At 37.6% G+C, this 26,905-nt stretch overlaps 1 protein-coding gene across 1 annotated transcript in view; it reads right to left on the minus strand.

The window, feature by feature from the left end:
• Window positions 1-26,905, minus strand: part of LOC128661434 (mycolipanoate synthase-like) — a 151,628-nt gene that overhangs the window by 92,310 nt on the left and 32,413 nt on the right. Inside the window, exon 3 of the mRNA XM_053715687.1 lies at window positions 9,744-9,904. Coding sequence (XP_053571662.1) covers window positions 9,744-9,904 — 161 coding nt within the window. The remainder of the gene's footprint in view (window positions 1-9,743; window positions 9,905-26,905) is intronic.

Consider the following 26,905-nt stretch of genomic DNA (forward strand, 5'->3'; position numbering starts at 1 on the left):
GCAGGCTGAAAGAAAATATACATGATAGCTGTCAGAAATTTGCTGTAAAATGTTTCCTGAGCTCACCGTTTTCTGGGTTTAAAATATATTCATATATCCTAAATATACACTCTCAATTTCTACATAAAAGAGCTTAACTAGAAGTCTGTCATTTTTTGAGGCATCTAATTGGTTCTTGGAGGGCCAATAACCCAATCAGATGCCTCAAAAAACAGCAGGCTTCTAGTCTTTTTTCTGCACCATGAGGCACTCTTCTTTGTTTTACTTATAGAACCATCCTCCAAGCCCAATCCTTTGGAAGAAGAGTCAACTTGTGAATCCAGCAAATACACCTCATAGTTTTACAAGGACTTTAACATTGTTCTTTTGAAATATTACATATACTGTATATTTTCTTTATTATTCTTAATCTTTATTATTCCCAAATTTTATTCAATTTTTTTTGCTTTATTTTATTATATATTTTTTCATTACCCTATTTTTTATACTGAGATTTTTGTTTATATATAATTAGATATATATATACACACACACACATATATACAGTATATATATATATATATATATATATATATATATATATATGAATGTGTGTGTACATACATCATATGAACAGATTGTAAAATAGGTAATTATAATATATAACAAATAGTACCTTCTTTTTCTTTTTTTAAACTTTTCCTTCTTCCTGAGAGTTTAAAATTCTGTTTTGTTAACACATAAATATGTATGTGTATAGGCATATACATATATATTTACATTGTGGTTTATGGGAGTGCACAGCTCCCATAGACCTCAATGTAAAGGCACTGAAAAGTGCCTTTTTTTCTAATACCCCACTCCCACCAACTATAGAGCCTCAAAACTACCTAGTGCATTTTTTTTTATTAAATGAAAATGTTATATTTTTTTAATAAAAAACTTTAATGCCCTCTATTTTAAAGGTAATTTTGGGGCACTTTTAGAAAATTAACCAGAGGTCTGACCTAATTTTCGGAGCGCTAATTGTTACCGCAAGCTCGAGATAGCAATAACCAGCCACCTGTAATATCTGGTTAATTATTGCTCTCCCGCAAACTGGCAAATTTGCACATTTGCGGGAGCGCAATAATTTAGCGCTCCATTTGTAATCTAGCCCATTATTGGTAGATGATGATTTAAAAGACATAGTTAAGCAGGGCTGGCATTAGGGGGGCCTGCTGATGTGGCCACCTTGGACTCCGTGCTAAGGGGGCCCCGTTCTGATACATGTGATTTCACTTTTTGTTTTATGGCCGTATTGGCGGCAGCATTCCCCTGAGACTGGGTCCTCCCTCAGGCCGCACTAAGGTGGGTCACGGGTGCAGTGCACCTAGTAACAGGCGGGAGGCTAGCCAGTCAGTGATGAAAGCATTAAGCAGCAGCCAGACAACTAAGCATAGTTACTTGCTGCCTGCTGCTAATCAACCATCACTGCCTGCTTGAGGGAGTCCCAATGAGCTGTCACACCCCCATAGTGTGATGTCACACAGTACTGTGAATATGATAGTGAAAGACAGCACCTATTTTCCTTCTGGGGCACGGGAAAAGGGTTAGCCAGACCCCAATATATATCCAAGAAAAAGTATTTTTCCAGCCACCAGTTAAACTTTAAAAAGACCTTTATTCATTTCTTACAGGGTCCATCATGGACCCTGTAAGAAATGAATAAAGGTCTTTTTAAAGTTTAACTGGTGGCTGGAAAAATATGTCACACAGTACACCACTAACCACCAATGAAGTGCAGGCACCCTGCCCCTCTAGCCTCTCTTCCCCACATGCGGATCCTTCTGGGAAGTAGAAAGGGATCAGTGATCTAGCTAATGGTGGCTGGAGAGTGTTGAGCAGGGGGAAAATAAATATTTTAAACATGAAATTAGATCATTGCAGCTTATGTGGCTTGTCTTAATAGTACATAATTAGGTAGTATAGCTGGCTAAGTGGCTGCTATTTAAAAAAAAATACTTTAATAGGCTTCATTTATGTGATGGCATGCATAAATGTAACCTGCTATAGCCCTTTCATGTGGCATGCAGGGTAGTTATTTAAAGTGACAGCCTAGTCAAAATTAAACGTTCTTGATTCAGATAGGGCATGCAATTTTAAAACACTTTCTAATTTACTTTTATTATCAAATTTGCTTTGCTCTCTTTGTATTCTTTGTGGAAAGCAAAACCCAGGTAGGCTCATATGCTAATTTCTAAGCAGATGAACTGCCTCTTATTTAAACATTTAAAAACTGAAGGGGATGAGTTGGAGTGGGGAGGGGGCAGAGTTGTGAGTGGAGATGGGTGGAGTTATAAGTGTAGACGGGGCAAGTTTGGGGCGAAGAAACAGGGGGCCCCATTTTGTCATCTTGCCTCGGGCCCCACAATAGCTAGGGCCGGCTCTGTAGTTAAGGATGGTTGTAAGTGTGTATCCAGATGTAATGTCACAATTGTTAATTTGGTTTCACACTGTGATGAAGGAATTAAAACCAGTTAGTTAACATGTAAGGGACAGTACCTCTGTGGAACAAGCACTTGTAGGGCTTGTAATTCACTACAATAGGGAAGTCTTTTCAATCTGCTGCCACACAAAGAGTGTTCACACACATATATTGTACATATTGTAGGTCTGACTATGTTATATATGTGATTAAATGCAATAGCTGTGACCGTCAATATGTCGGGTGCACCTCACATGAAGTGAGAGTATGCATCCGTGAGCATTTGAATGACATTGAACATGGAAACAATTCGGCAAGGGTAGCTAAACACTATATTCTTCATCATAATCAGACTACTGAGTTTTTTACATGGATGGTCATAGATAAGATACAAAAGGGTTAGAGGAGGAGATAGAAACAGAGATTTATACAAGATAGGGGTGTTCTGGATCTTTACTTAACTTTACTTTAAAATCTAGGCGTTTTCAAGGACTGAACATAGAGACTGATATAATTAACTTTTGGTAAAACAATATATGGTTTATTCCTTAGTTTTTGACTGAATTATCATTGATAAGGTAAATTTGGGGATATAACATTTTTGGATAAGAGTTGGATATTTAGAAAATCATGGCTCTAGAAAAAGGGCAGATTTGATTATAAAATCGGATGATAGATCAGATATAATGTTTATGGCGTACACTGAAGCTGAGCTTTAGTTAGAAGTCATGTATTTTTTCACAATTGTTTCTATACTTTCTTTTACCTTTCTTCACATTTAACCATATGAAATTGCATTAGACTGCTGTAGTAGTAAAGAAGTTAAATAGATTGTACAACAGTGACATCTAGTGGCCATGTCCGTGGAAACTGTTTAAAATGTATTCAATAGTGAATGATACTTTTCAGTGATGTTCAATGACAAAGTGAATAATTAATGCACATGAATAAAGTTAGCTGGTATAACATTTATTATATCTAGAAGTTAGAATAACTAAACACATATTTAGCTGTAAGAGACTTTATGTGTCTAGAAAATATATAAATTGGTTAAATAAGTTGGTTGGGAGCTAATTAGCAAACAATAAAGCAAATACATAAGTTGAGCTTTTGGGCAATATTGTCTATTAGTAAGGATTAAATCATACATTTGTGTGTAATTGTCAGGGTTATTGCTTCTCTATCAGGGTGGAGCCCAATAGCAGAGATAGCGAAAAGCTGAGCAGATTGCATAGCAATAGACTGACGACTCAAATATATACAACAGTACTATCTAGTAGGAGAAAGTTACACAGGCAAGTAACTGGGACATATGAAACAGGTACCGCCAAGTGTTAATTGGAGCAAACTTTACAAACCAGTATAGCTGATGTTCAAGTGAAATTTAAGATAGACAAGAGCCAAGTTCTGAAGTGCCCACCTCAGGGCCAAGGACTGGAGTGCTTTATTCTGGGCACAGCAAAAGTGAGTGCTTGCTTCTGAGTCTGGGCTAAGTAAAAGTGAGTGCCAGCTTCTGGGCCAAACAAAAATGAGTGCCTTATTCTGGGCCAAGCAAAGGCAGTGCTTGCTTTTATGCCAAGCAAAGGGAGTGCCAATTTCATGGCCAAACAAGGGAAACCAGGATGCTGAATACAGGCTGCAAGCATTAAACATGGCCAGAGTTAGCCAAATGCAGAAACAAGGTGAGGTCAGTCAAATATTCAAGGAAAGGCAGTAAGTATTCCAAAACAGAGGCACGATCACAGCCAGGAAATTCTGCATAGAACAGAAAACAGGAACACAAACAGAGGAAAGTATTAACGACATAGGGCTCCATGTACTAAGCAGTCAGCGAGCTACCCGCAACAAATCTCGCGTCAAAACTCGCAAACTGATATGTACAAAGCCGTCAATTGTGTTAAAACTCGCATCTTTAAAATTGCGAGCGTACTTATCCGCCAAACCTCGCTACCGCTCCATTTTTCACTGTAATTAGACACATTTGACCACCAACTCGCCAAAAAACGAATGTACTAAAAAATCTATTTGTCCGCTCGCTACAATTTCCGCTCCCACCTCGCTATTTTTGCCTCGCCACCTTTTAGGTGGCGGGCAAGGTACAAAACAATAGGAAAGTCAATCTAGACGCCAGTCTAGACATATATAAAAGGCAGTAATATCAGCATTGTACTTACAGCATAACTGGCGTCTAATTTGTCTCTCATTTCCATGTACATAAATTGCGCCCAATTTGTCGACTGTAATTAAAGAGTAATCTATTTAAATTTGTATTGTTAGTTGTCAATCTTTATAATTATTTTTATATTAATATTTATATATTATCAGATCCAGATGAAGCCATATCCAAATTGTAAATAAATATTACAAAAATAACGCTCTGTTATCACTCTTCAAAAAATTTTGAACAATAATAAAGTTGTTTAGATAAGTTGAACTTTTATAGGAGCAAAATTCTATTCCCGCGACTACTATGATGTTCGTGACACCTTGCATGTCACGTGTTAATAATTGGCCAGACAATTCAACTAAAAGTTAAGTACCATCAGCTTAGTCGCGGCGAGCGAGGCGTCAAATTTATCAACAATCCGCAACTGCTCGCGGCGGGCTAGACTTGTCTATTTATTGGGGGAATATTAGTACATAGCGACAGCGGACACCATTTCGCCCGCGGCGAGTAACGGCGAGTTTATCCGCGTCTACAATGACGGATGAATTGACGGCTTAGTACATGGAGCCCATAGACTGCTCAATATATAGTCAGAGAGTACTTTCCTGATTGGCTTACATCCAGAGAGGATAGAGCTGGGAGACAGAACTACTGATTATAATATTCTTCCACAAATCCTGGCAAATAAACATCTTCTAGTGGCACAAACACAGGAAGCCAGAGTCTGAACCTGGAGTCTCCCAGTTCTATAGTGAGGGAAGTTACCAGTGGCATCCTTGCTGTGCAGTTTGCATTTTATGGGATCCTTATAATAGCCTATGGGATCCTGTAATATTTTAAACCGAATTTTTAACATTTTAGCTATCACTCCATTTAAACAGAAATAGATTTACCTATCAAAACTATATATTTTTAAAAGTAAATAACCCAAGCTATTGATCTAGACCCATTTTGGTATAGTTCATGCAAACCATTTGACTGCCAAATGTGATAATTAAAAAATAAATGTATTAGCTGATTTGTAAAAGAAAAAAAACATAAATGGATTTGCTCTGGGGCATTGTGGGTACAGTAAATGTGTACATAATGTATTATTTATTCATTATACTGTAGAATTGTTCATTATACATTTTTTTCATTTTTTTTAAATTTTGCAAGGTTTTGGACTGGAATTATGATTAACAGTTCTTATATTAATATCTTGCATTTTAAAAGACTGCTATGTTTCCCTTTTACAATAGTGGGCTTTTAAACATTTTTTCACACTGTAAAATATGTTATGTAAAAAGGCGCCATTTCTACCATTCAAACTAATGAGCCTCTTAATTATCTTAAAACTGTAAGTTCTCATTGTACATAATGGGACCCTGCAATTGTAGTTGTTTGTAGCATCACAATATGAATCACTGTTTACTTTCTACTCTGGTAATTTGTGCTTGAGCAATACTTGTGTTTAAGCAAAAAAAATACCTTTAAACTTGTAAAGCGAGAACATTGATGCTCGTGGTTTACTTGAGGTATGGGTATCACTCAAACAAAATTTACCCTAGAAAAATACTGCTACACTTGTTATCTATGCCATAATGTATAGTATGAAAAAACACTTTTTCCCATTTAGATTTATTGTATCAAAGCTCAATTCAAAGACAAAAATACAGTTAAAGAAAGGTATTAGATGACTACAGTATTGATTTGGTTCTTAAAAGGGACATGAAACTTAAAGGGCCATGAGTGAAGCACAAATGTTTGTGCGCAAGCTATTTAGGATTTTCGCGATCATTTGCACACAGGTTAAATGGTGCTGGTATTACAAGTTGAAAGTAATCGCGATCGATTGAGCGCAATCACGATTTACAGAGCTCTGGTTAATTGTTTCACAGAACATAAAAGTTGCACAAAAAAATTATAAGGGCCCAAACACATGAGATCTTAGGTGTTAGAAGAAAAACAAAGGCAGGCAAAGGGCTTTAACTCTGAGATACATATGTATACATGTCTAAAGATGGATATGTATATATACTGTGTATATATATATATATATATATATATATATATACTGTATATAGTTGTATGCAAAAGTTTAGGCACCCCTGACAATTTCCATGAGTTTAATTTATAAATAATTGGGTGTTTGGATCAGCAATTTCATTTTTATCTATCAAATAACTGAAGGGCACAGTAATATTTCAGTAGTGAAATGAGGTTTATTGGATTGACAGAAAATGTGCAATATGCATCAAAATGAAATTAGACAGATGCATACATTTGGGCACCCTTGTCATTTTGCTGATTTGAATACCTGTAACTACCTAGCACTGATTAATTGGAACACACAATTGGTTTGGTGAGCACATTAAGCCTTGAACTTCATAGACAGGTGCATCCAATCATGAGAAAAGGTATTTAAGGGAGCCAATTGCAAGTTGTTGTTCTCTTTGACTCTCCTCTGAAGAGTGGCAACATGGGGGCCTCAAAACAACTCTCAAATGACCTGAAAACAAAGATTGTTCAACATTATGATTTAGGGGAAGGCTACAAAAAGCTATCACAGAGATTTAAGCTGTCAGTGTCCACTGTGAGGAACATAGTGAGTAAATGGAAGACCACAGGCACAGTTTTTGTTAAGGCCAGAAGTGGCAGGCCAAGTAAAATATTGGAGAGGCAAAGGATGGTGAGAACGGTCAAAAACAACCCACAGACCACCTCCAAAGACCTACAACATAATCTTGCTGCAGATGGTGTCACTGTGCATCGTTCAACAATTCAGCGCACTTTGCACAAGGAGAAACTGTATGGGAGAGTGATGCGGAGTCTTTTCTGCACACACGTAACAAACAAAGGTATGCAAATGCACATTTGGACAAGCCAGCTTCATTTTGGATGAAGGTGCTGTGGACTGAAGAAACAAAGATTGAGTTATTTGGTCATAACAAGGGGCGTTATGCATGGAGGCAAAAGAACACAGTGTTCCAAGACAAACACTTGCTACCCACATTAACATTTAGTGGAGGTTCCATCATGCTGTGGGGCTGTGTGGCCAGTGCCGGTACTGAGAATCATGATAAAGTGAGGGTTGCATGGATTCCACTCAATATCAGCAGATACTTGAGAATAATGTTAAGGAATCAGTCACAAAGTTGAAGTTACGCCGGGGCTGGATATTTCAACAAGACAATGACCCAAAACACTGCTCAAAATCTACTCTGGCATTTATGCAGAGGAACAAGTACAATGTTCTGGAATGGCCATCCCAGTCCCCAGAGCTGAATATCATTGAAAATTTGTGGGGTGATTTGAAGCGGTCTCTCCCTGCTCTGCAACCATCAAACCTAACTGAACTGGAGATGTTTTGTAAGGAGGAATGGTCCAAAATACCTTCATCCAGAATCCAGACACTCATTACAGGCTATAGGAAGTGTCTAGAGGCTGTTATTTCTGCTAAAGGAGGCTCTACTAAATATTGATGCAATATTTCTGTTGGGGTGCCCACATTTATGCACCTGTCTAATTTCATTTTGATGCATTCCAATGTTCTGCACAAGCAGAATATGCTCTATGTATTTATAAATAGATATTCATATATATATATACAGTATATATATATATATATATATATATATATATACAAATATATCTATACCTATGTATAATCATATATATATATATATATATATATATATATATATATATATATATATATATATACGAAAGTTCATAGGGATTTGCACTCTCACCTCTTAAGATACGAGCCAGGGTGTCAGGAGCAGCAAAATCCTATTCCAAGTAATAGATCCGCACTCGCTGGACTTTCAAAAAACAATAGTATATTGTGTACAGTGATGTTGTGGGGAGCAAACTGTCCCCTTCATCAGACCCCTGATGAAGGGGACAGTTTGCTCCCCAAAACGTCACTGTACACATTAAACTATTGTTTGTTGAAAGTCCATCGAGTGCGAATCTAATACTTGGAAATATACATATATGTATAGATAGATAGATAGATAGATAGATAGATAGATAGATAGATATAGGTATAGATATATATTTTACCAAACAATGTAGAAATATTTATTTACGAATAAATAGAACATATTTTTCTATGTGCAGAACATTGTGAAATATTTATATTTTTATGCCGGGTTAGCGCAAACGAGAATATGTTTGCACGAGAGTGTTTTTTTCCCCAACTTTTTTTCTCCATTGACTTCTTTGGGGGGAATACATGAACACGCACGTGATATTCTAACTTTGGATTTTTGTGTTTGTCGGGTTAGTGTGAGAGCGAAAACCGTTTACTTTCAACTCGTAAAATGAACGTAACCCGAAGAGTGCAAAAATCTTACTTTTAGGGCAATAAACGTTTAAACTCCACTTATAATCTGGCCCAAAATGTTTCTTTCAGAATTAAATTTAAGCCAAAAATTGTAAAAAAGTGTTAAATTTACATCTATCAAATTTCCGTTGTTTTCATGATATTCTCTGTTGAAGAAGATACTTAATCGATAGCATGCACATGTCTAGAGAACTGTATTACAGCAAACAGTGGTCTTGCAAATATATAACAGTAGTAAAAATTCTCTCATATATTGCTCATGACACATGCCCTTAAAGGGACAGAGTACACCAGTTTTCATATAACTGCATGTAATAGACACTACTACTAATATACACAGATACTGATATAAAATCCAGTATAAAACCATTTAAAACTTACTTAGAAGCTTCCAGTTTTGCTCTGTTTAAAAGGTTACTAGAAACACCTACTGCAAGTGGGAAAAAGCAGGCACTCCCTCCTCCCCCTTCCTTTGCATATGAAAAGACCCTTTACACAAACAGAAGCAAGCTGGAGTAGGTATACATCTGTATTCTCCTAAAACTTTGGGGCTTGGTTAGGAGTCTGAAAATCAGAGCAATGTTATTTAAAAATAAGCAAAACTATACATTTAAAAAAAAATAAAAAATAAAAAAAATTATGGGCTATATAAATGGATCATCTACAAAACATTTATGCAAAGAAAAATCTAGTGTGTAACGTCCCTTTTAAAGCCAGAAATTGTCATGGGTTTATACATTTCACTTTGAAATACACACAAACACTTATAATATTTATAGTATTTCATTTCTTCTTACCAATAAAGACTCCTGTTTTGCTTCCGCTTATGTTCTCTGTTGGAATTCCTGCATTTTCAAACGCCCTGTATGTGCACTCTAGCAGCAGTTTCTGTTGTGGATCCATAGATTCACTTTCTAAATTATGTATTCCAAATAGTCTGTTGTCAAATTCATTAAATCTATGTAAACAAAAATATAGCTATAGTCAAGCATATGATATGTTTGTTAAAAATTATTCCCAATGTAAAAGTGATCCACGAGGCTTTTTAATGTTGTTTTATTTTATGTTAACATTTTTAGATAGAAACTCACCTGAATAAATACTGTATTTGCTTGTCATGGGCAGTACCTTGTTAGCCAAGGTATTCATTGGAAGTAAAATCATTTTGCAAGAAAATAATGTGCATGAGCACAATGTTATCTATATGAAACACGTGAACTAACGCCCTCTAGCTGTGGAAAAACTGGAAAATACATTCAAATAAGAGGTGGCCTTCAAGGGCTTAGACATTAGCATATGAGCCTGCCTAGGTTTATTTTTAAATTAAGAATACTAAGAATACAAAGTAAATTTGATGATAAAAATAAATTAGAAAGTTCTTTAAAATTGCATGCTCTATCTGAATCATGAAAGTTTAATTTGGACTTTACTATCCCTTTAATACAATTGCAAGCTTTCAGGACACTGATGTCTCTTTGATAGGTAAAGCTTTGAGATTAATAGTTTTTCTCTTGGTTTAAATATTGTCCTGCTGTGTGAACTACTGAATCACTACAGAAGCTAAGTAACATAGGCCTAGATTTGGAGTTTGGCGGTAGCCGTGAAAACCAGAGTTAGAGGCTCCTAACGCTGGTTTTGGGCTACCGCCGGTATTTGGAGTCAGTCAAAAAAGGGTCTAATGCTCACTTTTCAGCCGCGACTTTTCCATACCGCAGATCCCCTTACGTCATTTGCGTATCCTATCTTTTCAATGGGATCTTTCTAACTCTGGTATTTAGAGTCGTGGCTGAAGTGAGCGTTAGAAATCTAACGACAAAACTCCAGCCGCAGAAAAAAGTCAGTAGTTAAGAGCTTTCTGGGCTAACGCCGGTTCATAAAGCTCTTAACTACTGTGCTCTAAAATACACTAACACCCATAAACTACCTATGTACCCCTAAACTGAGGTCCCCCCACATCGCCGCCACTCGATTAAATTTTTTTAACCCCTAATCTGCCGACCGCCACCTACGTTATACTTATGTACCCATAATCTGCTGCCCCTAACACCGCCGACCCCTATATTATATTTATTAACCCCTAACCTGCCCCCCACAACGTTGCCGCCAGCTACCTACACTTATTAACCCCTAATCTGCCGAGCGGAGCGCACCGCTATTATAATAAAGTTATTAACCCCTAATCCGCCTCACTAACCCTATAATAAATAGTATTAACCCCTAATCTGCCCTCCCTAACATTGCCGACACCTAACTTCAAACATTAACCCCTAATCTGCCAACTGGAGCTCACCGCTATTCTAATAAATGTATTAACCCCTAAAGCTAAGTCTAACCCTAACACTAACACCCCCCTAAGTTAAATATAATTTAAATCTAACGAAATTAATTAACTCTTATTAAATAAATTATTCCTATTTAAAGCTAAATACTTACCTGTAAAATAAATCCTAATATAGCTACAATATAAATTATAATTATATTATAGCTATTTTAGGATTTATATTTATTTTACAGGTAACTTTGTATTTATTTTAACTAGGTACAATAGCTATTAAATAGTTAAGAACTATTTAATAGCTAAAATAGTTAAAATAATTACAAAATTACCTGTAAAATAAATCCTAACCTAAGTTACAATTAAACCTAACACTACACTATCAATAAATTAATAAAATAAAATACTTACAATTACCTACAATTAAACCTAACACTACACTATCAATACATTAATTAAATACAATATCTACAAATAAATACAATGAAATAAACTAACTAAAGTACAAAAAATAAAAAAGAACTAAGTTACAAAAAATAAAAAAATATTTACAAACATCAGAAAAATATTACAACAATTTTAAACTAATTACACCTACTCTAAGCCCCCTAATAAAATAACAAAGACCCCCAAAATAAAAAAATGCCCTACCCTATTCTAAATTACTAAAGTTCAAAGCTCTTTTACCTTACCAGCCCTGAACAGGGTCCTTTGCGAGGCATGCCCCAAGAAATTCAGCTCTTTTGCCTGTAAAAAAACCACATACAATACCCCCCCCCCCAACATTACAACCCACCTACCACATACCCCTAATCTAACCCAAACCCCCCTTAAATAAACCTAACACTAAGCCCCTGAAGATCTTCCTACCTTGTCTTCACCATACCAGGTTCACAGATCGATCCAGAAGAGCTCCTCCGATGTCCTGATCCAAGCCCAAGCAGGGGGCTGAAGAGGTCCATGATCCGGCTGAAGTCTTCTATCAACGGCATCTTCAATCTTCTTTCTTCCGGATCCATCTTGAAGACCTCCGACGCGGAACATCCTGCTGGCCCGACGGACTACCGACGAATGAAGGATCCTTTAAGAGACGTCATCCAAGATGGCGTCCCTCGAATTCCGATTGGCTGATAGGATTCTATCAGCCAATCGGAATTAAGTTAGGAAAATTCTGATTGGCTGATGGAATCAGCCAATCAGAATCAAGTTCAATCCGATTGGCAGATCCGATCAGCCAATCGGATTGAACTTGATTCTGATTGGCTGATTCCATCAGCCAATCAGAATTTTCCTAACTTAATTCCGATTGGCTGATAGAATCCTATCAGCCAATCGGAATTCGAGGGACGCCATCTTGGATGACGTCCCTTAAAGGAGCCTTCATTCGTCAGTAGTCCGTCGGGCCAGCAGGATGTTCCGCGTCGGAGGTCTTCAAGATGGATCCGGAAGAAAGAAGATTGAAGATGCCGTTGATAGAAGACTTCAGCCGGTTCATGGACCTCTTCAGCTCCCGCTTGGATGATGACTTCAGCCGGATCATGGACCTCTTCAGCTCCCGCTTGGATGATGACTTCAGCCGGATCATGGACCTCTTCAGCCTCCTGCTTGGGCTTGGATCAGGACATCGGAGGAGCTCTTCTGGATCGATCGGTGAACCTGGTATGGTGAAGACAAGGTAGGAAGATCTTCAGGGGCTTAGTGTAAGTTTATTTAAGGGGGGTTTGGGTTAGATTAGGGGTATGTGGGTGGTGGGTTGTAATGTTGGGGGGGGGTATTGTATGTTGTTTTTTTACAGGCAAAAGAGCTGAATTTCTTGGGGTATGCCCCGCAAAGGGCCCTGTTCAGGGCTGGTAAGGTAAAAGAGCTTTGAACTTTAGTAATTTAGAATAGGGTAGGGCATTTTTTTATTTTGGGGGTCTTTGTTATTTTATTAGGGGGCTTAGAGTAGGTGTAATTAGTTTAAAATTGTTGTAATATTTTTCTGATGTTTGTAAATATTTTTTTATTTTTTCTAACTTAGTTCTTTTTTATTTTTTGTACTTTATTTAGTTTATTTCATTGTATTTATTTGTAGATATTGTATTTAATTAATGTATTGATAGTGTAGTGTTAGGTTTAATTGTAGGTAATTGTAGGTATTTTATTTAATTAATTTATTGATAGTGTAGTGTTAGGTTTAATTGTAACTTAGGTTAGGATTTATGTTACAGGTAATTTTGTAATTATTTTAACTATTTTAGCTATTAAATAGTTCTTAACTATTTAATAGCTATTGTACCTGGTTAAAATAAATACAAAGTTACCTGTAAAATAAATATAAATCCTAAAATAGCTATAATATAATTATAATGTATATTGTAGCTATATTAGGATTTATTTTACAGGTAAGTATTTAGCTTTAAATAGGAATAATTTATTTAATAAGAGTTAATTTATTTCATTAGATTTAAATTATATTTAACTTAGGGAGGTGTTAGTGTTAGGGTTAGACTTAGCTTTAGGGGTTAATACATTTATTAGAATAGCGGTGAGCTCCAGTGGGCAGATTAGGGGTTAATGTTTGAAGTTAGGTGTCGGCGATGTTAGGGAGGGCAGATTAGGGGTTAATACTATTTATTATAGGGTTAGTGAGGCGGATTAGGGGTTAATAACTTTATTATAATAGCGGTGCGGTCCGCTCGGCAGATTAGGGGTTAATAAGTGTAGGCAGGTGGAGGCGACGTTGTGGGGGGCAGATTAGGGGTTAATAAATATAATATAGGGGTCGGCGGTGTTAGGGGCAGCAGATTAGGGGTACATAGGGATAATGTAAGTAGCGGCGGTTTACGGAGCGGCAGATTAGGGGTTAATAATAATATGCAGGGGTCAGCGATAGCGGGGGTGGCAGATTAGGGGTTAATAAGTGTAAGGTTAGGGGTGTTTAGACTCGGGGTACATGTTAGAGTGTTAGGTGCAGACGTAGGAAGTGTTTCCCCATAGCAAACAATGGGGCTGCGTTAGGAGCTGAACGCGGCTTTTTTGCAGGTGTTAGGTTTTTTTTCAGCTCAAACAGCCCCATTGTTTCCTATGGGGGAATCGTGCACGAGCACGTTTTTGAGGCTGGCCGCGTCTGTAAGCAAATCTGGTATCGAGAGTTGCAGTTGCGTTAAATATGCTATACGCTCCTTTTTTGGAGCCTAACGCAGCCATTCTGTGGACTCTCAATACCAGAGTTATTTTAAAGGTGCGGCCAGAAAAAAGCCAGCGTTAGCTACGCGGGTCGTTACCGACAAAACTCTAAATCTAGCCGTTAGTAACATAGTAGATGAGGTTGAAAGACGACAGAAGTCAATGGAGTTCAACCTATACAGATCCTACGTGATTTACAGTAAAAAAGCTGCAAAGTGAACTTATGTTTATACAATTAGAAAGGTGACCAATTTAACACAAGTAATCATTTTCGTGAATTATGTTTGTAGCCAGAAATGTATCTAAGCAATTTTTACATGTATCTAAAGTATTGACATTCACTACCTCCTTAGGCAATAAGTTCAACAATTTGATTACTCTTACAGTTAAAAAGACATTTACGTTGATGGAGATTAAAGCTTCTTACCTCTAGACTTACAGAGGGGTAGTTATCAACGCGTCTACTTTTCCTGCCTTCGCCGGTTCAATACGCCTGCCTAAGCTCACCTACCATCGCCGCTGCGGACCTGCAAAATTTCGCCTAAATTATCAATAAAGCTGTTAAAAAGCCACGCACCAAGTACGGGGCGATGAGCAGCTGACTGTGATAGTTATCACTCATCCGATCTCGCTGCTCTTTGGCTTTTTTACAGCTTTATTGCTAGCCTGTCACTAAGCACCCACACTACACTACACTGTTCTACCCCCTATACTGGCGCCCCCGGAGCCCCCCGCAATTAAATAAAGTTAGTAACCCCTAAACCACCGCTCCTAGACCCCGCTGCAACTCTTATAAATTTATTAACCCCTAAACCGCCGCTCCCGGACACCGCCGCAACCTACATTATACCTAGTAACCCCTATACTGCCCCCCCTATACCGTCGCCCTCTATAATAAAGTTATTAACCCCTATCCTGCTGATCCCGCACCTCGCCGCAATTAAATAAATGGTTTAACCCCTAAACCGCCGCTCCCGGACCCCGCCGCAACCTATATTAAACTTATTAACCCCTAATCTGCCCCCCTACACCGTTGCCACCTATAATACATTTATTAACCCCTATCCTGCCCCCCACTACACCGCTGCCACTGTAATAAAATTATTAACCCCTAAACCTAAGTCTAACACTAACCCTAAAACCCCCTAACTTAAATATTAATTAATTAAATCTAAATAATATTTCTCTTATTAACTAAGGCCTAGATTTAGAGTTTGGCGGTAGCCATCAAAACCAGTGTTAGAGGCTCCTAACGCTGGTTTTTACCGCCCTCTGGTATTTGGAGTCAGTCAGGAAAGGGTCTAACGCTCACTTTGCAGCCGTGACTTTTCCATACCGCAGATCCCCCTACGCCATTTGCGTATCCTATCTTTTCAATGGGATCTTTCTAACGCTGGTATTTAGAGTCTTGGCTGAAGTGAGCGTTAGAAATCTAACGACAAAACTCCAGCCGCAGAAAAAAACAGGAGTTAAGAGCTTTCTGGGCTAACGCCGGTTCATAATCTCTTAACTACTGTGCTCTAAAGTACACTAACACCCATAAACTACCTATGTACCCCTAAACCTAGGTCCCCCCACATCGCCGCCACTCTAATTAAATTTTTTAACCCCTAATCTGCCATCCGCACGCCGCCGCAAGCTACGTTATACTTATGTACCCCTAATCTGCTGCCCCTAACACCGCCGACCCCTATATTATATTTATTAACCCCTAATCTGCCCCTTCAACGTCGGCTCCACCTGCCTACACTTATTAACCCCTAATCTGCCGACCGCACCTCACCGCTACTATAATAAAGTTATTAACCCCTAATCCGCCTCACTCCCGCCTCAATAACCCTATAATAAATAGTATTAACCCCTAATCTGCCCTCCCTAACATCGCCGACACCTAACTTCAATTATTAACCCCTAATCTGCCGACCGGATCTCGCCGGTACTCTAATAAATGGATTAACCCCTAAAGCTAAATCTAATCCTAACACTAACACCCCCCTAAATTAAATATAATTTAAATCTAACGAAATAAATTAACTCTTATTAAATAAATTATTCCTATTTAAAGCTAAATACTTACCTGTAAAATAAACCCTAATATAGCTACAATATAAATAATAATTATATTGCTGCTATTTTAGGATTAATATTTATTTTACAGGTAACTTTCAATTTATTTTAACTAGGTACAATAGCTAATAAATAGTTATTAACTATTTAATAACTACCTAGCTAAAATAAAGAGAAACTTACCTGTAAAATAAAAACTAACCTAAGTTACAATTACACCTCACACTACACTATACTTTAATAAATTATTCCTATTTAAAACTAAATACTTACCTGTAAAATTATCCCTAAAATAGCTACAATGTAATTAATAATTACATTGTAGCTATTTTAGGATTTATATTTATTTTAAGGTAACTTTGTATTTATTTTAGCTAGTTAGAATAGTTATTAAATAGTTATTAACTATTTAATAACTACCTAGCTAAAAGAAATACAAAATTACCTGTAAAATAAATCCTAACCTAAGTTACAATTAAACCTAACACTACACTATCATTACATTAAATAAATAAATTAACTACAAATAACTACAATTAAATACAATTACATAAACTAACTAAAGTACAAGAAATAAAAAAGCTAAGTTACAAACATTTAAAAAATATTACAACAATTTTAAGCTAATTACACCTAATCTAAGCCCCCTAATAAAATAACAAAGCCCCCAAAATTCCGTACCCTATTCTAAATTTAAAAAGTTTAAAGCTCTTTTACCTTACCAGCCCTTAAAAGGGCCTTTTGCGGGGCATGCCCCAAAGAAAACTGCTCTTTTGCCTGTAAAAGAAAAATACAACCCCCCCCAACATTAAAACCCATCACCCACATACCTCTAATCTAACCCAAACCCCCCTTAAATAAACCTAACACTACCCCCCTGAAGATCATCCTACCTTGAGTTGTCTTCAGCCAGCCAACCCACCGATGGAACCGAAGAGGAGATCCGGAGCGGCAGAAGTGATCCTCCAAGGGGCGCTGAAGAAGTCTTCCATCCGATGAAGTCATCATCCAGGCGGCGCTGAAGAAGTCTTCCATCCGGGTGATGTCATCTTCCAAGCGGCGCTGAAGAAGTCTTCCATCCGGGCGATGTCATCTTCCAAGAGGGGTCTTCAATCTTCTTTCTTCAGGATCCATCTTCATCCCGCCGACGCGGCACATCCTTCTTTCCCGATGGACTACCGATGAATGAAGGCTCCTTTAAGGGACGTCATCCAAGATGGCGTCCCTTCAATTCCGATTGGCTGATAGGATTCTATCAGCCAATCGGAATTAAGGTAGGAAAAATCTGATTGGCTGATTGAATCAGCCAATCAGATTGAAGTTCAATCCGATTGGCTGATCCAATCAGCCAATCAGATTGAGCTTGCATTCTATTGGCTGTTCCGATCAGCCAATAGAATGAGAGCTCAATCTGATTGGCTGATTCAATCAGCCAATCAGATTTTTCCTACCTTAATTCCGATTGGCTGATAGAATCCTATCAGCCAATCGGAATTGAAGGGACGCCATCTTGGATGACGTCCCTTAAAGGAGCCTTCATTCGTCGGTAATCCGTCGGGAAAGAAGGATGTTCCGCATCGGCGGGATGAAGATGGATCCTGAAGAAAGAAGATTGAAGACCCCGCTTGGAAGATGACATCGCACGGATGGAAGACTTCTTCAGCGCCACTTGGAAGATGACATCGCCCGGATGGAAGACTTCTTCAGCGCTGCCTGGATGATGACTTCATCGGATGGAAGACTTCTTCAGCGCCCCTTGGAGGATCACTTCTGCCACTCCGGATCTCCTCTTCGGTTCCATCAGTGGGTCGGCTGGCTGAAGACAACTCAAGGTAGGATGATCTTCAGGGGGGTAGTGTTAGGTTTATTTAAGGGGGGTTTGGGTTAGATTAGGGGTATGTGGGTGGTAAATTTTAATGTTGGGGGGGTTGTATTTTTCTTTTACAGGCAAAAGAGCAGTTTTCTTTGGGGCATGCCCCACAAAAGGCTCTTTTAAGGGCTGGTAAGGTAAAAGAGCTTTGAACTTTTTAAATTTAGAATAGGGTAGGGAATTTTTTTATTTTGGGGGGCTTTCTTATTTTATTAGGGGGCTTAGATTAGGTGTAATTAGCTTAAAATTGTAATATTTTTTAAATGTTTGTAACTTATTTTTTTTATTTTTTGTAACTTAGCTTTTTTTATTTTTTGTACTTTAGTTAGTTTATGTAATTGTATTTAATTGTAGTTATTTGTACAATTATATAGTGTAGTATAGTGTAGTGTTAGGTTTAATTGTAACTTAGGTTAGGATTTATTTTACAGGTAATTTTGTATTTCTTTTAGCTAGGTAGTTATTAAATAGTTAATAACTATTTAATAACTATTCTAACTAGCTAAAATAAATACAAAGTTACCTGTAAAATAAATATAAATCCTAAAATAGCTACAATGTAATTATTAATTACATTGTAGCTATCTTAGGGTTTATTTTACAGGTAAGTATTTAGTTTTAAATAGGATTAATTTATTTAAGTATAGTGTAGTGTTAGGTGTAATTGTAACTTAGGTTAGGATTTATTTTACAGGTAAATTTCTGTTTATTTTAGCTAGGTAAGCTATTAAATAGTTAATAACTATTTAATAGCTATTGTACCTAGTTAAAATAAATTGAAATTTGCCTGTAAAATAAAAATAAATCATAAGATAGCTACAATATAATTATTATTTATATTGTAGCTATATTAGGGTTTATTTTAAAGGTAAGTATTTAGTTTTAAATAGGATTAATTTAGTTAATAATAGAAATATTATTTAGATTTATTTAATTAATATTTAAGTTAGGGGGTGTTAGGGTTAGTGTTAGACTCAGGGTTTAGGGGTTAATAATTTTATTACAGTGGCGGCGGTGTAGTGGGGGCAGGATAGGGGTTAATAAATGTATTATAGGTGTAGGGGGGCAGATTAGAGGTTAATAAGTTTAATATAGGTTGCGGCGGGGGCAGGGAGCGGCGGTTTAGGGGTTAAACTATTTATTTAGTTGCGGCGAGGTGCGGGATCAGCAGGATAGGGGTTAATAACTTTATTATAGAGGGCGGCAGTATAGGGGCAGGATAGGGGTTAATAGGTATAATGTAGGTGGCAGCGGGGTCTGGAAGCGGCGGTTTAGGGGTTAATACATATATTATAGTTGCGACGGGGTCCGGGAGCGGTGGTTTAGGGGTTAATCATTTTATTAGAGTGGCGGTGGGCTCCGAGAGCGGTGGTTTAGGGGGTAATACATTTATTTAGTTGCAGCGGTGCAGGGGGACAGATTAGGGGTGTTTAGACTCGGGGTACATTTTAGGGTGTTAGGTGTAGACATCTCCCATAGGAATCAATGGGATGTCGGGCAGCAGCGAACATGAACTTCGCTATGGTCAGACTCCCATTGATTCCTATGGGATTGAAAACCAGGTACGCTGGGCCAGAAAAGTGCCGAGCGTACCTGCTAGTTTTTTGATAACTAGCAAAAGTAGTCAGATTGTGCCGCACTTGTGTGCTGAACATCTGGAGTGACGTAAGAATCGATCTGTGCCGGACTGAGTCCGGCAGATCGAAGCTTACGTCACTAAATTCTACTTTTGCCGGTCTCTAGCCTTTGATAACTAAGGCGAATCAGCCTCACCACAAATACGCTGTGGAATTCCAGCATATTTGAGGTTGACGGCTTGATAACTACCCCCCACAGTGTGATCTCTTGTCACAAACAATTGCCTTGGAATGAACAGAGGTTCCACCAGCTCTGCTTATGGGTCTTGAATATATTTACATAAAGTATAATGAACACACTCATTGCTTTATATTGTAACAGTGTGATTATTGTTATCAAAGCAAGAAAGAAAGGTAGGGAGAGAAAAAAGAAAAGGATGACGAAAATAAGAAAGGAAGGAAATTTTAGATATCTCCCTTTTTTTAAGCCCAATCCATATGCAGTTTTAAGAGATATAGGACCAGTGTTGTGTCTGACACTTGATATTATTATTATTAATTTAAACCTAGATTACAAGTTTTGCGTTCTTGTTTTAACGCAAAAAAAGGCCATTTCAGCTTTAAAACAGTAGCACAGCCATTACAAGTCTTGTTGGTATAGCTATACCGCAAGCATTTTAGCCTGTGACTTTTTTGCATGGGATTTCCATAGCGCTGCCATTACAAGTTTTTCGGTGAGGCTAAAAAGTTTGCGTTCCAGCCTATACCGACACGATCCTTTCCGCAATCTGAGACCAGTAGTTTTACACAACAAAACTGTTACACAAAACTCATAACTAAAATGTTAAAAACTACACTAACAGCCATAAACTACCTATTAACCCCTAAACCGAGATCCTCCCGCATCACAAACACTATAATAAACTTATTAACCCCTAATCTGCCGCTCCCGACATCGCCGCCACTAATAAAATGTATTAACCCCTATTCTGCCGCTCCCCGACATTGCCGCCACTATAATAAAGTTATTAACCCCTATTCCCCCACACCCCGACATTGCCCCCTATATAATAAAGCTATTAACCCCTATTCCGCCGCTCCCCGAGATCGCCGCCACTAAGTAAAGCTATTAACTCCTAAACCGCCATCCCCCCACATCGCAAAAAAATAAATTAAACTATTAACCCCTAAACCTAACAACCCCCTAACTTTAAATTAAAATACAAGATCCCTATCTTAAAATATATAAATTACCTGGGAAATTAAAAAAAACTAAGTTTAAACTATATATTAAACTAGCATTACTATTATACTAAAATTAAAATAACTATCAATTAAATTAATTAAATTACACATAAAAAAACAACACTACTAAAAAAAATTAAATCTACAGTTACAAAAAATAAAAAATACTAAATTACAAAAAAAACCCCACTAAAGCACAAAAAGTAACAAAAACTAAATTACAAAAAATAACAAACAAAATTATCCAAAATAAAAGCAATTACACCTAATCTAATAGCCCTATAAAAATAAAAAAGCCCCCCTAAAATAAAAAAACCCTAGCCTATAATAAACTACCAATAGCCCTTAAAAAGGCCTTTTGTAGGGCATTGCCCTAATTAAATCAGTAAAACTCACCACCCAACCAACCCCCCAAAATGAAAAATCTAAGCTACCCATTGCCTTGAAAAGGTAGCACTCATCCTATTGGCTGATTTGAACAGCCAATATGATTTCAGTACCTCTCATCCTATTGGCTGATTTGAATTTAAAAAATCAAATCAGCCGATATGAATGCAAGGGACACAATTTTGAAAAGGCTACTTTGCATTGAAGATTCATTATACGGCGGCGACCGTATGAAGAGGATGCTCCGCGCCGGATGTCTTAAGGATAGACCCGCTCCGCCGCCGGGATGAAGATAGAAGACGCCGCCTGGATGAAGATAGAAGATGCCACCTGAATGAAGATAGAAGATGCCGTCTGGATGAAGATAGAAGATGCCACCTGGATGAAGATAGAAGATGCCACCTGGATGGATGAAGACCTCGCTGCCTGGATGAAGACTTCTCGCCGCCTGGATGACTTCAAAAACTGTAAGTGGATCTTCGAGGGTTAGTGTTCGATTTTTTGGGGTGTTTTTTTTAGATTAGGGCTTGGGCTTTCTTAAAAGAGCTTAATGACTTTTCCAGAGCAAGAAAAAGAGCTGATTGCCCTTTTCAGGGCAATGGGTAGCTTAGGTTTTTGTTAGAGTTAGGTTTTTTATTTTGGGGGGGTTGGTTGGGTGGTAGGTTTTACTGTTGGGGGGGTCTTTGTATTTATTTTTCAGGTAAATAAAGCCACCAATAAACAAGCGCTGAACCTAAAATAGGCCGGTTTCTTATCTTTACATTCCTGCTTTTCAAATAAAGATAGCAAGAAAACGAAGATAAATTGATAATAGGATTAAATTAGAAAGTTACTTAAAACTGCATGCTCTGTCTGAATCAGATAAATGATCTAGGGATACTTCCTCCAAAAAAGAGTTATTTTTCATCAATAGATTGAATAAAACTTTTGGAATGTGATAAAGCTTTTTTCTTGATTATCAATTCAGCTAAAGTTTTTAAACTTTAGCTTCCCTTATATGAGAAATTTTGTTTAAAAGGGACACTGACGATATTTACAGATTTCCCACCATACACAGTCTTATAGTTTTCAAAAGTTAAATAATTCAAGCTTTGACCTTTATCAGATGCCTGAAGATTACTAAAAGTGGAGATGAAAGAAGTATTAGTTTGATGTGAAAAAGTAATTAAAAATAAGGTAAAATACCTATTATGAAAACAATGAGTTTTACATGCTATTGTAAAAATAAATACATAGAATCACAGCACACACACACATAAACATGCTTACTGAACAGATTCCTTTTTTATCTGAAGTGCATTAAATTACATTAAATACTAAAGAAGTAAAAATATCTATGTAACTTGAGAAATAGAGGAATGCATAGCAGGCCTGAACTCATCAGTAAACTATTCTACTGCTTTCACAGTTGTGGTAGCTAAGATAGATATGAGCAAACAAATCATAATGATTTGTTACAGTGACTAAAGCTTATAGATACATCACAAATATATCTTTGAGATAAGCTACACAAATATAGACAGGTTCAGAAGTCATAAAATAACAGACCTTGCCCTGCATGAAACAAGGTAGAGAAATCAGGAAAGGCTGTGCAGGAACTAAAAGCAGGGAATTGCTTGTAGGACATAGTATATAGGTAAGGGATGGCAGATTATGATATGCAGGTAGTGCCTGTAGAACACAATGTGTCGAAAATGCCCTGGTATATACACTAAGCCTGGTGGACATAATGGCCAGACAGACCAGAACAACAATAAACATAAGCTATCAGCAGCTGAGACATTAAAGCAAGCATTAAAGAGATGATTGTGATCACTTAAATAGTGTGAGAATTATTCTAAAGTAAATTGAAAATGCCAGGCAGTGTGCCAACTGTTCTCTGCCAGCACTATACATTTGCAAGTAGAGCACACACATATAAAACTACTCTAGACTGACATACCATGTATATTGAGTGGAGAGAAAAAAATTGTACATTTAAAGTAAGAGATCTATTTTTTCTCATTATAAAATGTACTCATGGGGAGGAAAAAATAAAATGTCCACAAACACAATATACGTGGAGACATTTGCAGTAGGAGAGAGTTGCTTATTGTACACATATATTATAAATGAATTAAATGACTGAATGAATGTGATTTGATGCAAAGTTGAACATATCAATAAACAGACCAATGAGAGAAGGAAATTATTTTAAAAGTCCATGTTTAATCACTTCCAGTTTAAAAACATATAAGACACAGACTGACCCCTATAACATTATCTGCCTCACTGTCACTACATTAGAGCTGCATTACAGGTGTTATAAGCTCTTATTTAAATATCTAATTAAGTATTCACATTTTCTTCAAAAGAACATCAAGTTAAATGTTCTTAAAGCTGCAACAAAATAAAAACAAAATGCATATATAAATGACATCTGAGGAAGGGGCGTGACCCAGAAACGCATAGTGGGAACAAGCAAACACAGGTCTGGCCAGGCAAGTGTTCTATGATATTCACTCTCGCCTAGATTTAGAGTTTGGCGGTAGCCGTCAAAACCAGCGTTAGAGGCTCCTAACGCTGGTTTTTATCGCCCGCTGGTATTTAGAGTCAGTCAGGAAAGGGTCTAACGCTCACTTTCCAGCCGCAACTTTTCCATACCGCAGATCCCCCTACGCCAATTGCGTATCCTATCTTTTCAATGGGATCTTTCTAACGCCGGTATTTAGAGTCTTGGCTGAAGTGAGCGTTAGAACTCTAACGACAAAACTCCAGCAGCAGAAAAAAGCCAGGAGTTTAGAGCTTTTTGGGCTAACTCATAAAGCTCTTAACTACTGTGCTCTAAAGTACACTAACACCCATAAACTACCTATGTACCCCTAAACCAAGGCCCCCCCACATCGCCGCCACTCTATTTAAATTTTTTAACCCCTAATCTGCCGACCGCACACCGCCGCCAGCTACGTTATCCCTATGTACCCCTAATCTGCTGCCCCTAACACCGCCGACCCCTATATTATATTTATTAACCCCTAATCTGCCGCCCCCAACGTCGCCTCCACCTACCTACAATTATTAACCCCTAATCTGCCGACCGGACCTCACCGCCACTATAATAAATGTATTAACCCCTAATCTGCCTCACTCCCGCCTCAATAACCCTATAATAAACAGTATTAACCCCTAATCTGCCCTCCCTAACATCGCCGACACCTAACTTCAAGTATTAACCCCTAATCTGCCGACCGGACCTCACCGCTACTCTAATACATTTTTTAACCCCTAAAGCTAATTCTAACCCTAACACCCCCCTAAGTTAAATATAATTTAACTCTAACAAAATAAATTAACTCTTATTAAATAAATTATTCCTATTTAAAGCTAAATACTTACCTGTAAAATAAACCCTAATATAGCTACAAAATAAATTATAATTATATTGTAGCTATTTTAGGATTAATATTTATTTTACAGGCAACTTTGTATTTATTTTAACCAGGTACAATAGCTATTAAATAGTTAATAACTATTTAATAGCTACCTAGTTAAAATAATTACAAAATTACCTGTAAAATAAATCCTAACCTAAGTTACAATTAAAGCTAACACTACACTATCAATAAATTAATTAAATAAAATACCTACAATTATCTACAATTAAACCTAACACTACACTATCAATAAATTAATTACATACAATACCTACAAATAAATACAATTAAATAAACTAACTAAAGTACAAAAAATAAAAAAGAACTAAGTTACAAAAAATAAAAAAATATTTACAAACATTAGAAAAATATTACAACAATTTTAAACTAATTACACCTACTCTAAGCCCCCTAATAAAATAACAAAGCCCCCCAAAATAAAAAAAATGCCCTACCCTATTCTAAAATTAAAATAGAAAAGCTCTTTTACCTTACCAGCCCTTAAAAGGGCCCTTTGTGGGCATGCCCCAAAGAATTCAGCTCTTTTGCCTGTAAAAAAAAAACATACAATACCCCCCCAACATTACAACCCCCCACCCACATACCCCTAATCTAACCCAAACCCCCCTTAAATAAACCTAACACTAAGCCTCTGAAGATCTCCCTACCTTGTCTTCAACACACCGGGTCCCGATCGGTCCAGAAAAGCCTCCGAAATCTTCCTCCAAGCCCAAGCGGGGGCTGAAGAGTGACGTCCATCCTCCGGCTGAAGTCTGGATCCAAGCAGCGGCTAAAGAATTCCATCTTCGGGCAGAAGTCTTCATCCTATCCGGGCAGAAGAGTCGATCCGGACCGGCAAACATCTTCATCCAAGCCGTATCTTCTATGTTCTTCCATCCGATGACGACCGGCTCCATCTTGAAGACCTCCTGCGCGCATCCATCCTCATCTTCCAATGACTAGACGACGAATGAAGGTTCCTTTAAGGGACATCATCCAAGATGGCGTCCCTCGAATTCCGATTGGCTGATAGGATTCTATCAGCCAATCGGAATTAAGGTAGGAAAATTCTGATTGGCTGATAGAATCAGCCAATCAGAATCAAGTTCAATCCGAAAAGCTGATCCGATCAGCCAATCAGATTGAGCTCGCATTCTATTGGCTGATCGGAACAGCCAATAGAATGCAAGCTCAATCTGATTGGCTGATCGGATCAGCCAATCGGATTGAACTTGAATCTGATTGGCTGATTCCATCAGCCAATCAGAATTTTCCTACCTTAATTCTGATTGGCTGATAGAATCCTATCAGCCAATCGGAATTCGAGGGACTCCATCTTGGATGACTGTAATTTAAAGGAACCTTCATTCGGACTTAGGACGTCGCAAGAAGAGGATGGATCCGTGCCGGAGGTCTTCAAGATGGAGCCGCTTGTCACCGCTTGGAAGAAGATGGTTGCCGGTCCGGATCTACTCTTCTGCCCGGATAGGATGAAGACTTTGGAGCCTCTTCTGGACCTCTTCAGCCGCAGCTTGATAGAAGACTTCAACCGGATGATGGATCTCCAGCCCCCGCTTGGGCTTGGATGAAGACTTCGGAGCCTGGAGCGATCGGTGATGCCTGGCATGGTGAAGACAAGGTAGGAAGATCTTCAGGGGCTTAGTGTTAGGTTTATTTAAGGGGGGTTTGGGTTAAATTAAGGGTATGTGGTAAGGGCTGGTAAGGTAAAAGAGCTTTTCTATTTTAATTTTAGAATAGGGTAGGGCATTTTTTTTATTTTGGGGGGCTTTGTTATTTTATTAGGGGGCTTAGAGTAGGTGCAATTAGCTTAAAATTGTTGTAATATTTTTATTATGTTTGTAATTAATTTATTTTATTTTTGTAACTTAGCTTTTTTATTTTTTGTACTTTAGTTAGTTTATTTAATTGTATTTATTTGTAGGTATTTTATTTAATT

The sequence above is a fragment of the Bombina bombina genome, chromosome 5 (assembly GCF_027579735.1).
Source record: "Bombina bombina isolate aBomBom1 chromosome 5, aBomBom1.pri, whole genome shotgun sequence".
NCBI lineage: Eukaryota > Metazoa > Chordata > Amphibia > Anura > Bombinatoridae > Bombina > Bombina bombina.